General features: G+C 48.9%; 1 protein-coding gene across 1 annotated transcript in view; it reads left to right on the top strand.

The window, feature by feature from the left end:
* Positions 1-15,902, top strand: part of IFT88 (intraflagellar transport 88) — a 161,605-nt gene that overhangs the window by 116,415 nt on the left and 29,288 nt on the right. Inside the window, exons 22-23 of the mRNA XM_075337401.1 lie at positions 11,395-11,460; positions 12,675-12,781. Of these exons, the coding sequence (XP_075193516.1) occupies positions 11,395-11,460; positions 12,675-12,781 (173 nt within the window). The remainder of the gene's footprint in view (positions 1-11,394; positions 11,461-12,674; positions 12,782-15,902) is intronic.

Genomic DNA, 15,902 nt, shown 5'->3' with positions numbered 1-15,902 from the left:
TATGTTTTTGAAGGCATTATAACTATAACTGCAGGAGTAGTATGGCGTCATATAGCAGCAATAACCTCCAGAAAACTAATGAATGAACGAACAAAGCCTTGGCTATAGTACATTTAATGAGTTTTAGACAAGTAAGGCTCATAACATTTCTGAAATTATTTTCTGGTTAGTTATAAGCACTTTGCAACGTAAACAATTTATCATGATGAGAATATCCCATTAAAGTAACACTAAATGAAAAAGCACAACACTAGAGATGAGCCACCACCCTAGTGTTCAAGTTCGGTTCGTCGAACGGCGGATGTGTTCGACGAACACTTTCGAACACCTTCGAACACCATTGAAAACAATGACAGGCAAACACATACAAACATGCACAAACAAGAACGCACACAGACATATTATGCTCATCTTACCCTCCGTTCCATCGCCGGCCTCCTGGGACTTGCAGTTCGCCAGTACAGGATGTGTATCGGGTAACCATGCGACTGATGCCCCGGAGCTTCCGCTGCAAGCGCGCTGACGTCAAAGGCAGGAGCCGCTTGCCTCTGATTGGCCAGCCCGCTGCCTTTGAGTAGCGTCTGACAAAGGAAGTTCCTCCCTTGTCGCAATGGTTACCCGATGCACATAGTTTGCCGCTACAGGATGTGTATCGGGTAACCATTTCGACCGATGCTGGAAATTCCACTGCCAAAGAGCTGATGTCAAAGGCAGGAGCCGCTTACCTATGATTGACCAGCCCGCTGCTTTTGAGTAGCGTCTGACAGAGGAAGTTACACCCTCGTCGCGATGGTTACCCGATACATATCCTGTAGCGGCGAACTACGTGTATCGCGTAACCATCGCGACGAGGGAGGAACTTCCTCTGTCAGACGCTACTCAAAGGCAGCGGGCTGGCCAATCAGAGGCAAGCGGCTCTTGCCTTTGACGTCAGCACGCTGGCAGCGGAAGCTCCGGGGCATCAGTCGCATGGTTACCCGATACACATCCTGTATCGGTGAATTGCAAGTCCCAGGAGGCCGGCGATGGAACGGAAGGTAAGGTGAGCATAATATGTTTGTGTGCGTGTATGTTTGTGTGTGTGCGCGTGTATGTTTGTAAGTGTATGGAATGGCACAATAGGGGACCAGGATGGGACATTTAACAAGTTGTGGAAGGAATTGTTTGCATTGCAATGTTTTCCTATGGGAAATTTTGCTTTGCTGAACGAGTAACTTGGTTAGCAAACACACTCTCAGAACGGATTGTTCTCGTTAACCAATATTCCACTGTATTAACATTGAATGACAGTATTACTGTGAAAAGCCAGTTACGCTTTTGGTGAACGAACCGTTATCGAACATAACCTCGAACTGTCAAACTTGAAGCTAATTGTTCGCGTTCGTCGAATGACTCAAACATAGCCTAAAACAGGTCGAATTTGAGAATGGCGAACAGTTCGATTCGAACACCGCTCATCTCTACACAACACATTAAATAAAAAACTTTCACACCCTCGGAGAAATCTCAAACACTTTGATTTACACTCACTTTCTCAGTCCCTTCTCCCTCTTGCAGGCATTGCTTTCTTACACGATGCAGATGCTGCTGCCACTTTATATAATACCACAATCTCTGCAGCTCTCGGATGGGCCGCATACCGAAACTTGCACAATCAACAGGCAGCCTTAGCACACGAGCTAGAACTGACACTGGATTCCAGGATTGCTGAGCGGAAATGGAAGAGGTCTCATTCCAACGAGCACTTCATTGCATACAAACAGGCCCTCACCAATTTCAAGATTCAAGACCACACTTACTACTGGAAAACAAGCCTACTTCTCAGCTCTCATATCCTCCCTGTCTCACAACCCTAAACAGCTATTCAACACTTTCAACTCTCTCCTCCGTTCCCCATCACCACCTCCCTCTCCTCTCATCTCATCTGAAGACTTTGGCTCTTTCTTCAAGCAGAAGATTGATAACATCACAGACAGCCTTGTCCTACAATCCTTACAGCCCCTCATCATAACTCCTCAGCCCTCTTCCTCCAAATCCAGCTTCACCATGACAGAAGATAATCTTTCCACTCTACTCTCAAGATCACATCTCGCCAACTGTGCACTTGACCTGCTCCCGTCCCTCCTCATTCCCTACCTCACTGCAGTCTTTATCCCGACTCTAACCCATCTCTTCAATCTATCACTGACAACTGGTATATTCCCTTCATGCTTTTAAACATGCCTTGGTCACACTCATACCCAAGAAGCCCTTCCTTAACCCATCCTCTTGTGTCTAGCTATCGCCCAATATCACTTCTCCCCTATGCCTCAAAACTGCTGGAACAGCATGTCCATCTTCAACTGTCCTCTCAACTTTCTTCCTGCTCCCTCTTTGATCGGCTACAATCTGGTGTCCGTCCACATCCCACCACTGAAACTGCCCTAACAAAAGTGAGCAATGATCTACTAACCACCAAAGCCAAGCGACACTACTCCGTCCTCCTTCTCTTGGACCTGTCCTCTACATTCAAACCAGTGGACCATTCCCTCCTATTACAGATCCTCTCCTCTGGGCATCACGGACTTGGCCCTATCTTAGTTCTCTTCATACCTAATAGACTGGACATTCAGCAACTCCCACTCTCACACCACTTCCTCATCTTGCCCCCTATCTCTCGGTGTCACTCAAGTTTCCACTCTTGGACCCTTCTGCTTTTCCATCTACGGTTTTTGCCTGGGACAGCTCATAGAGTACCACAGCTTTCAGTATCACCTCTACACTGAGGAGCACCGATAGATCTACCTCTCTGGACCTGACCTCGCCACCTTACTAACCAAAATCCCACAATGTCTCTGCTATTTCATCCTTCTTCTCTGCGTGATTTCTAAAACATTACATGAACAAAACGGCATTCATTATCTTTCTTTGTCGCTCCATTGGGAGACCCAGACAATTGGGGTGTATAGCTTCTGCCTCCGGAGGCCACACAAAGTATTACACTTTAAAAAGTGTAACCCCTCCCCTCTGCCTATACACCCTCCCGTGCATCACGGGCTCCTCAGTTTTATGCTTTGTGTGGAAGGAGGCACACATCCACTCATGCATTCTCATTTTAGTTATATCGGTTGGAAGAAAAGTGGGCCCCCACGGGGCCCCCGGCATGTTCCCTTCTCACCCCACTAAGTCGGCGGTGCTGTTAAGGTTGAGGTACCCATTGTGGGTACAAAGGCCGCAGCCTCATGCCGTCTCCTTCACCATCCCTTAGCGGCTCTGGAACAAGTGGGATCCTGAGCGGTCATCCATTCACTGGGACCGTGCTCCCTCCACAGCCCCTGTGGGAATCTGTCGGACAGGAGTTGATTTATCCTCAGGGACTGGGCCCTGCATCACTAAGGTACTCTGTATCCCCATGGGGGATGTGCATGGAGCGCCTTCATCCCGGACGCTGCAGCAGCTGCTTATTTGTGACGGCCGGCGGACTTCCACGCCGACCGCACCTGTTTGTCGGCCGCGGTCTTAAATTTAGTCCCCGGCTTCAATTGCGGCCTAGTAGCAAAACTCCCGCCCCCGGGCCTGTCTATCAGGGGTAAGGGCGGGACTGCCGACCTGACGTCGGTTGTGAGGGCCGGAGCATCCTGTATGTTTCCTCCCCCCTCACTGATCACTGTGGGGACTCCAGATTCCCGCACTTTTCTAGCGCCGCCCACGGCCCCACTCCTCCCCAGAGAGCTCCGGCAGCCATTTTTTTGGCATTCTGCCTGTGGAGGATTTCCAGGAAAGAGCTCTGCGACGCTGGGAGACCTAAGGCAGGGAATCTGGAGGACACACACTCCGCTTTTTAGCGGTCGGTAAGCCACACCGGTCACCCGGTGCTGGTCCCCTTAGGGTGCCGGAATAGATACTATATATATATATATATTTATATATTTCTGTTTGGTCGGGCTGTATACCCTTTCCCATATACCCTCAGTGATTTCTCTACTAGGAGACAACAGCATGTCGTCCACAAGGAGCAAGGGTGCCAAGGCACAGGGTTATTTTGCGACCTGTACCTCTTGTGCGGCTAAGTTACCTGCGGGTTCCACCTACCCTCACTGTGAGCAATGCTCAACCCCTGTTTTGCTTGCTCAGCCGGAGCCTCGGTCACTAGTGGGCCCCTCGGCTCAGGTAGAACCCCTTGCTCCCCCTGTCCAGGCGGCAGGGACAGAGTTTGCAGTTTTTGCTGAAAAACTCTTTGAGTCACTCTCACAATCCATGGCTCAGTCTATGGACAAATGGTCTGCCAAGCTGCTTGAAGCTTTGCAGTCCAGACCGGTCCTTCCACAGGCCCCGGGCCCTGTTGGATCTTCGCCTCCAGGCCCCTCTCTGTCCGCGCCGCAGCACGTTCCCAGGGGGGGCCCTAGGTCTCATGTGGAGGACTCCGGCCCGGACCACAGTCCCAGACCGGCTAAGCGGGCCCGCTGGGAATCTTCCCCGACTTCTTCACGCTGCTCGGGTTCCCAGCTTGAGGACTCTCTGGAGGACGAGGCGGACGTCGCAGCTCAGGGCTCTGACCCTGACGTTGCTCTCAATCTTGATACACCTGAAGGGGACGCCATAGTAAATGACCTTATCTCGTCCATCAACCAGGTGTTAGATATATCTCCCCCGCCACCACCTGTAGAGGAGTCGACTTCTCAGCAGGAGAAACACCAGTTTCGGTTCCCTAAACGTACACGGAGTGCGTTTTTCGATCACTCTAACTTCAGAGATGCTGTCCAGAAGCCCAGAGCGGTTCCGGTCAAGCGCTTTACTAAGCGCCTTACTGACACACGTTACCCCTTCCCCTCTGACGTTGTTAAGGGTTGGGCTCAATGTCCCAAGGTGGATCCCCCAGTCTCTAGATTGGCGGCTAGATCTGTGGTATCGGTTGCAGATGGCTCATCGCTAAAGGATGCCACTGACAGGCAGATAGAGCTCCTGGTGAAATCCATCTATGAAGCCACGGGCGCGTCTTTTGCCCCGGCTTTTGCAGCCGTGTGGGCACTCCAAGCTATCTCAGCTTGTCTGGCTGAGATTACTGTGGTCACACGTAATTCTGCTCCGCAGGTTGCGTCTTTGACTTCTCAGGCGTCAGCCTTTTCTTCCTACGCCATGAACGCAGTTCTAGACTCTGCTAGCCGTACAGCGGTGGCATCCGCTAACTCTGTGGCAGTCCGCAGGGCCATGTGGCTGCGCGAATGGAAGGCAGACTCTGCTTCCAAGAGGTTCTTAACCGGTTTGCCGTTTTCTGGCGACCGCTTGTTTGGCGAACGATTGGATGAGATTATTAAGGAATCCAAGGGAAAGGACTCCTCCTTACCCCAGTCCAAACCGAAGAGACCTCAGCAACGGAAAATACAATCGAGGTTTCGGTCCTTTCGTCCCTCCGCCAAGCCCCAATCCTCTTCGTCCAGGAGGCCGGAGAAAGGCCAGAGGAACTCCTATGCGTGGCGGTCCAAGTCACGCCCCCAAAAGGCCGTAGGAGGCAATGCCTCCAAGACGGCTTCCTCATGACTCTCGGCATCCCCGAACCGCTTCCTCGGTCGGTGGCAGGCTCTCCCGCTTTTGCGACGCCTGGTGGCTACATGTGCAAGACCGATGGGTGAGAGACATTCTGTCTCACGGTTACAGGATAGAGTTCAGCTCTCGTCCCCCGACTCGTTTCTTCAGAACCTCTCCGCCCCCCGAGCGAGCCGATGCACTTTTTCAGGCGGTGAACGCTCTGAAGACAGAAGGAGTTGTGATCCCTGTTCCCCTCCAGGAACATGGTCGCGGCTTTTACTCCAACTTGTTTGTGGTGCCAAAGAAGGACGGCTCGTTCCGTCCCGTTCTGGACCTCAAACTGCTCAACAGACATGTGAGCACCAGACTGTTTCGGATGGAATCTCTCCGCTCGGTCATCGCTTCGATGTCACAAGGAGACTTCCTAGCATCGATCGACATCAAGGATGCTTATCTCCATGTGCCGATCGCACCCGAACATCAACGCTTTTTGCGTTTCGCCATCGGGGACGAACACCTTCAGTTCGTGGCTTTGCCTTTCGGCCTGGCGACAGCCCCAAGGGTGTTCACCAAGGTCATGGCATCTGTTGTGGCGGTCCTACACTCTCAGGGCCACTCGGTGATTCCCTACTTAGACGATCTTCTGGTCAGGGCACCCTCTCAGATGGCGTGTCAAAACAGCCTTTCCGTCGCTCTGGCGACTCTCCAGCAGTTCGGGTGGATCATCAACTTCCCAAAATCCAAGTTGACACCGACCCAATCACTGACGTACCTTGGGATGGAGTTTCATACTCAGTCAGCAGTAGTCATGCTACCGCTGGACAAACAGCTTTCGCTGCAGGCAGGGGTGCAATCTCTTCTTCGGGTCAGTCACACCCCTTGAGGCGCCTCATGCACTTCCTGGGGAAGATGGTGGCAGCGATGGAGGCAGTGCCCTTCGCGCAATTCCATCTGCGGCCACTCCAGTGGGACATTCTCCGCAAATGGGACAGGAGGTCGACTTCCCTCGACAGGAACGTCTCTCTTTCCCTTGCAACCAAGATGTCACTTCAGTGGTGGCTCCTTCCCAACTCTCTGTCGCAGGGAAAATCCTTCCTACCCCCCACCTGGGCTGTGGTCACCACGGACGCGAGCCTGTCAGGGTGGGGGGCGGTTTTTCTCCATCACAGGGCTCAGGGAACCTGGACTCCGATAGAGTCATCCCTTCAGATCAATATTCTGGAGATAAGGGCAGTGTATCTAGCCCTATTGGCCTTTCATCGGTGGCTGGAGGGCAGGCAGATCCGGATCCAGTCGGACAACGCCACTGCCGTCGCATACATCAACCACCAAGGCGGCACTCGCAGTCGTCAAGCCTTCCAGGAAGTCCGACGGATTCTGCAGTGGGTGGAAGCCACAGCTTCCACCATCTCCGCAGTTCACATCCCGGGCGTAGAAAACTGGGAAGCAGATTTTCTCAGTCGACAGGGCATGGACGCGGGGGAATGGTCTCTTCACCCAGACGTGTTTCGAGAGATCTGTCGCCGCTGGGGAACGCCGGACGTCGATCTCATGGCGTCACGGCACGACAACAAAGTCCCGGCATTCATGGCCCGGTCTCAAGATCACAGAGCTCTGGCGGCGGACGCATTAGTTCAGGATTGGTCGCAGTTTCGACTGCCCTATGTATTTCCTCCTCTGGCGATGCTGCCCAGAGTGCTGCGCAAAATCAGGTCCGACTGTCGTCGCGCCATTCTCGTCGCCCCAGATTGGCCGAGGCGGTCGTGGTACCCGGATCTGTGGCATCTCACGGTGGGTCAACCGTGGGCGCTCCCAGACCGCCCAGACTTGCTGTCACAAGGGCCGTTTTTCCATCTGAATTCTGCGGCCCTCAACCTGACTGTGTGGCCATTGAGTCCTGGCTCCTAGCGTCCTCAGGGTTATCTCAAGATGTCATTGCCACTATGAGACGGGCCAGGAAACCAACGTCCGCCAAGATCTATCACAGGTCTTGGAGGATCTTCTTATCCTGGTGCTCTGATAATGGTTTTACTCCCTGGCCCTTTGCCTTACCCACTTTTCTTTCATTCCTTCAATCCGGAATGGACAAGGGTTTGTCTCTCGGCTCTCTCAAGGGACAAGTATCGGCGCTATCCGTATTTTTTCAAAGGCGTCTAGCCAGGCTTCCGCAGGTCCGCACGTTCCTGCAGGGAGTTTGCCACATAGTCCGACCTTACAAGTGTCCGCTGGAACCCTGGGACCTTAACAGGGTGCTAACGGCTCTTCAGAAACCACCTTTCGAGCCGCTGCGGGATGTCTCTTTATCACGTCTTTCGCAGAAGGTGGCATTTCTAGTGGCAGTTACATCGCTCCGTAGAGTGTCAGAGCTGGCAGCGCTGTCATGCAAAGCCCCCTTCCTGGTTTTTCACCAGGATAAGGTGGTTCTGCGTCCGGTCCCGGAATTTCTCCCTAAGGTGGTATCCCCTTTTCATCTCAATCAGGATATCTCCTTACCTTCATTTTGCCCTCATCCAATTTACCAATGTGAAAAGGATTTGCACTCATTAGATCTGGTGAGAGCACTCCGGCTCTACGTGTCTCGCACGGCGCCCCTGCGCCGTTCAGATGCCCTCTTTGTCCTTGTCGCTGGCCAGCGTAAGGGTTCGCAGGCTTCCAAGTCAACCTTGGCTCGGTGGATCAAGGAACCGATTCTTGAAGCCTACCGTTCTTCTGGGCTTCCGCTTCCTTTGGGGCTGAAAGCCCATTCTACCAGAGCCGTGGGTGCGTCCTGGGCGTTGCGGCACCGGGCTACGGCTCAGCAGGTGTGTCAGGCAGCTACCTGGTCTAGTCTGCACACTTTCACGAAACACTATCAGGTGCATACCTATGCTTCGGCAGACGCCAGTCTAGGTAGGCGAGTAATTCAGGCGGCGGTTGCTCACCTGTAAGAGGGGGTCGTTTTCGGCTTTTTTTTATCGAGGTATTCTTTTACCCACCCAGGGACTGCTTTTGGACGTCCCAATTGTCTGGGTCTCCCAATGGAGCGACAAAGAAGAAGGGAATTTTGTTTACTTACCGTAAATTCCTTTTCTTCTAGCTCCTATTGGGAGACCCAGCACCCGCCCCTGTTCCCTTCGGGCTGTTTGTTCTTTTGTGTACACATGTTGTTCATGTTGAATTGTTCTTTTGGTTCATGGTCTTCAGTTCTCCGAACATCCTTCGGATTGAATTTACCTTAAACCAATTTATAAGTTTCCTCCTTCCTGCTTTTGCACCAAAACTGAGGAGCCCGTGATGCACGGGAGGGTGTATAGGCAGAGGGGAGGGGTTAGGTCTCCCAGCGTCGCAGAGCTCTTTCCTGGAAATCCTCCACAGGCAGAATGCCAAAAAAATGGCTGCCGGAGCTCTCTGGGGAGGAGTGGGGCCGTGGGCGGCGCTAGAAAAGTGCGGGAATCTGGAGTCCCCACAGTGATCAGTGAGGGGGGAGGAAACATACAGGATGCTCCGGCCCTCACAACCGACGTCAGGTCGGCAGTCCCGCCCTTACCCCTGATAGACAGGCCCGGGGGCGGGAGTTTTGCTACTAGGCCGCAATTGAAGCCGGGGACTAAATTTAAGACCGTGGCCGACAAACAGGCGCGGTCGGCGTGGAAGTCCGCCGGCCGTCACAAATAAGCAGCTGCTGCAGCGTCCGGGATGAAGGCGCTCCATGCACATCCCCCATGGGGATACAGAGTACCTTAGTGATGCAGGGCCCGGTCCCTGAGGATAAATCAACTCCTGTCCGACAGATTCCCACAGGGGCTGCGGAGGGAGCACGGTCCCAGTGAATGGATGACCGCTCAGGATCCCACTTGTCCCAGAGCCGCTAAGGGATGGTGAAGGAGACGGCATGAGGCTCCGGCCTTTGTACCCACAATGGGTACCTCAACCTTAACAGCACCGCCGACTTAGTGGGGTGAGAAGGGAACATGCCGGGGGCCCCGTGGGGGCCCACTTTTCTTCCAACCGATATAACTAAAATGAGAATGCATGAGTGGATGTGTGCCTCCTTCCACACAAAGCATAAAACTGAGGAGCCCGTGATGCACGGGAGGGTGTATAGGCAGAGGGGAGGGGTTACACTTTTTAAAGTGTAATACTTTGTGTGGCCTCCGGAGGCAGAAGCTATACACCGCAATTGTCTGGGTCTCCCAATAGGAGCTAGAAGAAAAGGAATTTACGGTAAGTAAACAAAATTCCCTTTTTCCTCCTCTCTCAACTCCCCCCCCCCACCCCAACAAGCCTATCCATCAAAGTCAATGGCTGCTCTCTCACAAGCTCGATGCCTTGGAGTAGCCATCGACTCTGTGCTATCCTTCATGCCACACAACCGAGCCCTCTTCACCTCCTGCCAACTACAACTCAAAAATATCTCCCGCAATCGTGCATTCCTTAACCAAGAATCAGCAAAAACACTAGTGCATGCCCTCATCATGTCCCACCTCGACTATTACAACCTCCTACTCTGTGGCTTTCCATCTAACACTCTTGCCCCCTCTCCAATCTATCCTAAACTCTGACACCTGATTAAGCCACCTCTCCCCTCGCTATTCCCTGGCCTCACCACTCTGGGCAATGAGGACCCAGTGAAGGGATTGGCAAAGACTTCAGTTCAACACACTAACCATGACATACAAAGCCATCCATAAAATGTCTCCTCCGTACATCTGTGACCTAGTCTCCCAGTACTTACCTTCACATAACCTCCAATCCTCACAAGATCTCCTTCTCTACTCCTCTCCCATCTCCTCTTTTCACAATTGCATACAAGATTTCTCCCGCGCCTCCCCCATATTCTGGAATGCTCTACCTCAACATATCAGACTCTCATCTAACATGGAAAGCTTCAAGTGGAACCTGAAGACCCACCTCTTCCGACAAGCCTACAACCTAAAATAACCCTAAGTCCAGTACACCACTGCGCAACCAGCTCTGCCCTCACTTACTGATCTCTTACTAATCACTTACTCATCTCCTGTAGACTGTAAGCCCTCGTGGGTAGGGTCCTCTCTCCTCCTGTACCAGTCTGTACCTTGTATTGTTCATGATTATTGTACTTGTTTTTCATGTATACTCTTTCCACTTGTAAAGTGTCATGGAATAAATGGCGCTATAATAATAAATAATAATAATTTCTTAGCAGTTTCTCCCCTATCTCCTCTTTTTTGTTCTCTATTTTTTTTCCTCATATTCCTATTAGAATATAAGGAAACTTTTAGGTTCAGTGCTGCCTTAATAATAATTTTAGTAGGACTGTAGCAATTCAGTTTGAGCATAAATATTAAGGGTCTGATTCATTATTGCAGTTTCACCTTTTTTTTGTCCAGTTTTCGGTGTTTTGCACTTTTTTTTTTTTAATTTATTTATTTTTATTTTATTTTTTTTTTGTACCGATTTTATCTTTCCATTTGCACTATTCTTTTTGCAATTTATTTCATGTGTTCACATGTTTTCTTTTTCAGTTCACAATACCACAAGATAGAAAAAAGAATGTAAATGTTGAATTGGGCCCTAACTCTTTTTGGTAGTCACCAGATGTGAACTTGGATGGACACCAATCTATTATTCACAGTGTACATCACGATCTGATGATACGATGTATTAACTCATTCCGGGTTTGAAAGCTGATCTTGATTACGATGTCTGCATAAGGCCAGAGAGGGTTATATTAGTTATGTTCACTTTTTATTTTAAATACTTTTTTTAACTCTATGTAGGTAGTTTAAGACACTCTATCAACATTTTATTTTTTTTATTTTTATTTTTTTATTTATTTCAGTTTGTGAAATGCTGTAATTTTCTCATATCGTTTTTCTTACATTTAATAATCTGTGCCTCCTTTTATTCAATTTGTAATTATTTTTTCAGGCAACTATCAGAAAGCGCTGGATAAATATAAGGAAATTCATCAGAAGTTCCCAGACAATGTTGAATGTAAGGACTTTAATATAAACTGTATGTTGGATAAGGTTTGTTTTGCTAGTACCATTATTATAACATCTGAACATAAGAAAAAAAAAAGAGAATTAGTTAATATTTTTTTCTAGTATTTTGCAGTAAGCAAAGCATCCTCCATGGTGGGGAGCCTTATGCAAGTTAGTTTACAAGGACATGATAAGTGTGGGTGAATTGAAAGGCAGATAGGTGTATAAAGAAAAAAAAAAACAAAACAAACAACTTATTCCTTTAAAGGCAATATGTCATCAGGTTTTTGCTACCTCATCTGAGAGCAGCATAATTTAGGAAAATAGATCCTGAATCCAAAGACGTATCACTTTGTGTAATAACCGCGGCACTCAGTAAACTATCAGAGTCCTTATCTTTTCAGCTCTGCTTCATTCTACAGCTAACACACCCACACCAAGCTTTATATGCACATAGTCTATCAACAATGAGCTGCTTATCACAGAAGGTGTGGTCGGACCAGGGCTCTGTGCCCTGTAGTCCAGCATTGATAATCAACAAGTGATAAAACCTTCATGTAAAGAAAAGCACACAGTGTGATAAGTGATACATAGCTGAATTTTGTGTTTTAACCCCTACCTCATGTTACCCTCAAATTACATAGCAAAAATTTGCTGACAGAGTCCTTTCAAATGCTGGGCAGATTTAAAGGAAATCTGTCATATAAAAAACACTATTAACCTGCAGATATGGGGTTCATCTATTGGTTAATAATGTTCTGAAGCAAAGTGGCTGCTACTCTAATAGCCTGGCTGCTGGGGGGAAATGAACTTTATTCCTCCCGGACGCTTTGGGCTTTCAGTCACAGAGGTGCAGTCGGAGCAACTTCCGTCACCGCTCAATTCATAGCGAATTTTCATCAATGCAAATCTAGCTGTCAGTCAGTGCCAGGGCGAGGTTACAGCCGCTGCTCACTATGTTCTGTGCAGTGACTGAAGCATCACCTCTGTGACTGAAAGCCTGAGGCTGCCGGGAGCAAAATTAACGTATTCTTCGGGGCTCTCAGTGTGGTGGCCGCACAGCTTCAGAGTGCCATTAAACTGTAGATTAACCCCAAATCTGCAGGATAATAGCATTTTTACATGGCAGGTTCCTTTTAATACTTATTTTGCACTGGATGTTTTTGGGTCTTTTTCAGTTATACTCTCTAAAATGTGTTCTACTTTGTCATTCATGATCCACAGGCCTTCGTTTCCTGGTGCGGCTTTGCACAGACATTGGGTTGAAAGAAGGTCAAGAGTATGCAACAAAGCTGAAGAAGGCAGAGAAAATGAAGGAACTGAAGGAGCAGGTAATCCTCTCTAGGGAAGGTATGGTAAAATAATGATACTGACCATAGACAGTTATAGATTATCCAGTGGATACATCAGCGGTGGCCAGTGAAGGGAGGAAAGTAAAGGGGGTTTTATCCGCAGTGATATCGCTAGCGAGAGTACCCGCCCCCGTCGTTTGTGCGTCACGGGCAAATCGCTGCTCGTGGCGAACAATTTCGTTAGGAGCTGTCACACGGACTTACCTGTCTAGCGACGTCGCTGTGGCCGGCGACCCGCCTCCTTTCTAAGGGGGCGGTTTGTGTGGCGTCACAGCGGCGTCGCTAAGCGGCTGCCCAATAGAAGCGGAGGGGCGGAGATGAGCGGCTGTAACATCCCGCCCACCTCCTTCCTTCCTCATTGCCGGCGGCCGCAGGTAAGCTGTAGTTTGGCGTTCCCGAGGTGTCACACACAGCGATGTGTGCTGCCGCAGGAACGCCAAACAACCTGCGTCCTCAACAATCAACAATTTTTTTAAAATGAACGACGTGTCAACGATGGACGATTTGGTGAGTATTTTCCATCGTTAACAGCCGCTCGTTGGTGTCACACGCAATGACGTCGCTAACGATGCCGGATGTGCGTCACTGAATCCGTGACCCCGGCGATATATCATTAGATACGTCGTTGCATGTAACGGGGCCTTAAAGAGGTAGCAGATTAAGCATATGGTCTTCTTTGTTAAAACCTGTGGGGTTTGCAATAACAGTCTAGTGCACGGCCTTAGGTGCGTTCCTGTGACTACTATAAATTGTAATTGGGTAGGCCGAGCACATACTGGACCTGTCACCACCTCCTTCTTATTTTCTTCCTCCATGACTTTGTATTGACCTATGAATGTTGACACTTCTGTTCACCGTTTAGGCGGGGAGTCAGCAAAGGGACTGATGGTTATTTTGACCAGAGATGTACCGTATTTTTCGGACTATAAGACGCACCGGACTATAAGACGCACCCTTGTTTTAGAGGAGGAAAAAATAGAAAAAAATAAAATTAAAGTAAAAGAATGTGGTCATGACACACTGTTATTTTACTGCTGACAGTGTTACTGAGGTAATAATATCCCCAAATTCTGTCCTCATATCCTCCATTCTGGGTACCTTCCAGGTATATATGGCCCCCATTGTGGAATATGTATGTTCCCCATCATATGTGTGATCCTCCAATCTGGTGTGTGTGTGTGTGTATATAATGTGTGTGTGTCTGTGTGTATATAGTTATATAGTGTGTATGTGTGTGTTAAGATTATATATATATATATATATATTCCAACCCCATCCAGGTGTACAGTAATGCCTTTATATACTATTTATTGCCTTACTTTTACTGATGTGTTGCTCACCATGCTTCAGTTTGGTCCTGGCATTACAAAGTCTCACATATCTCAAGGACCTGCAGTGATGTAATGGAGAGGCGGGCACTGTGCTGTTCTGTGCTGCTCTGGCCACCCCTCTGCATTACATCACTGTAGGTCCTTGTCAGCTACGTGAGACTGTTTCTAGTGTAAAGGCAGCAGGAGCAAAGTGAAAGTAATTTGAGCCCTCAGCACAGAGACTGCGGCTGTGCTGTGAAGGTATGCCGTGCTCTGGCCCGGACACTGCAGTGATCTGCACTCTCCCCCCCCCCCCCGGGCCATACATGAGTGCAGCGGCCCCCTGCTCCTGCCTCCTACACAGCGGACACACAGTCTCCCCAGCCGCTGCAGGAAGCCGGGGGCTGGAGAACCCACGTGTGTCCGCTGTTTACAAAGTATTCATTAGCTGCTCCTCACACCCGCTGACTGCAGAGAGAGGTGGGCGGGGAGCAGCTAATGAATATTCACTGACTTTAAGCAGCGGGCACACGTGGTTTCTCCAGCAGCCGGCATCCTGCAGCAGCGACCCTCCCTGCCTCCTGTGATCCCACTCCACAGCGCGGACTCCCCACAGCTCCCTACCCCGCAGCTTCAGACCATAAGACGCACCCCACACTTTCCTCCCAAATTTGGAGGAAAAAAAGTGCGTCTTATGGTCCGAAAAATACGGTATATATCTTTTCCGGATGCACTTTTGATAGATGGGAGAACAGAAAAGCACGTCCCACCAGTTGTCAATTGATCCTATACTTTATATTACATCCTATTGGCTGTTGAAAAGGAGATGTAGCTGACATTTTAGAGGAAATGCAGGGATTAGGAAGATTTTTGTCTGGGAATTGCCTTGTATCACAAACCTCCCAATGCTCGGCATATTATGGTGATCAGATAGGTTGGTTGCGTATTTTAATAAGCTACAAAGCTAACCACTTTTCTTACTAATAACCATGGCGAGCTCCCCAAAATCTGTTCTCCATGGGCTGTGTTTTTTTTTTTTTTTTTTTTAAAGTTTTATAGCACAGCCCCGCTCCCCTTTATTCTCAAACCTCTCCTCTTCTTTTTTATTTATATATTTTTAATCTTTTCTCCTCCCTGTTTTCTATTCTTTTTCCTTTTATTGTGTATTCTCTGACTTGTCATGGGCGTTCTTGCTTTTATATTGTTTAAGCAGCATTTGAGGACACGTCATTCTCGTAGTACTTCGATTATAAAATTGCGTACTTCGTTGTTGATCTACAAATTTTTGTATTGTTACTACGGTATATGGTTTTCTTTTATGTTAAAAAAAAAAACTAACAATTTTGTTAAAAAATGACGTCTCTTTCTACAAGACTGGAGCGTTGCGGCAGTTTAGTCCAGTGTAAGCTTTATTCTATGTTTTTCTAATTCTAAGTTTAGAGCGCTTTTAGCTGCTGCCTTTGAAGTATCACTCCAGCATTAAAAAAAAATAAAAATATAAAGTGGTACTTTAAGGCCTAAGACACACGGCATGAAAATCGGAGCGAGTGGAATGCGATAAAACATCACATTCCACTTGGACCAATATTACTCTATGTGCCAGCACCCATGAGCGATTATTTTCTCAGCCCTAATCGGACCGAGAAAACAATCGCAGCATGCTGCGACTGTAATGCGATCCTGGTTTCTCTCACACCCATTCAAGTGTATGGGGCAAGAGAAAAATCGCACTGCACTCTCGCAGTACACCGGTGTATTGCGAGTGCAGGGTGAGAATGGCAATAGCCAGC

This window comes from Anomaloglossus baeobatrachus, chromosome 2, assembly GCF_048569485.1.
Source record: "Anomaloglossus baeobatrachus isolate aAnoBae1 chromosome 2, aAnoBae1.hap1, whole genome shotgun sequence".
Taxonomy (NCBI): Eukaryota; Metazoa; Chordata; class Amphibia; order Anura; family Aromobatidae; genus Anomaloglossus; species Anomaloglossus baeobatrachus.
This window is presented reverse-complemented; position numbering and strand designations above follow the sequence as displayed.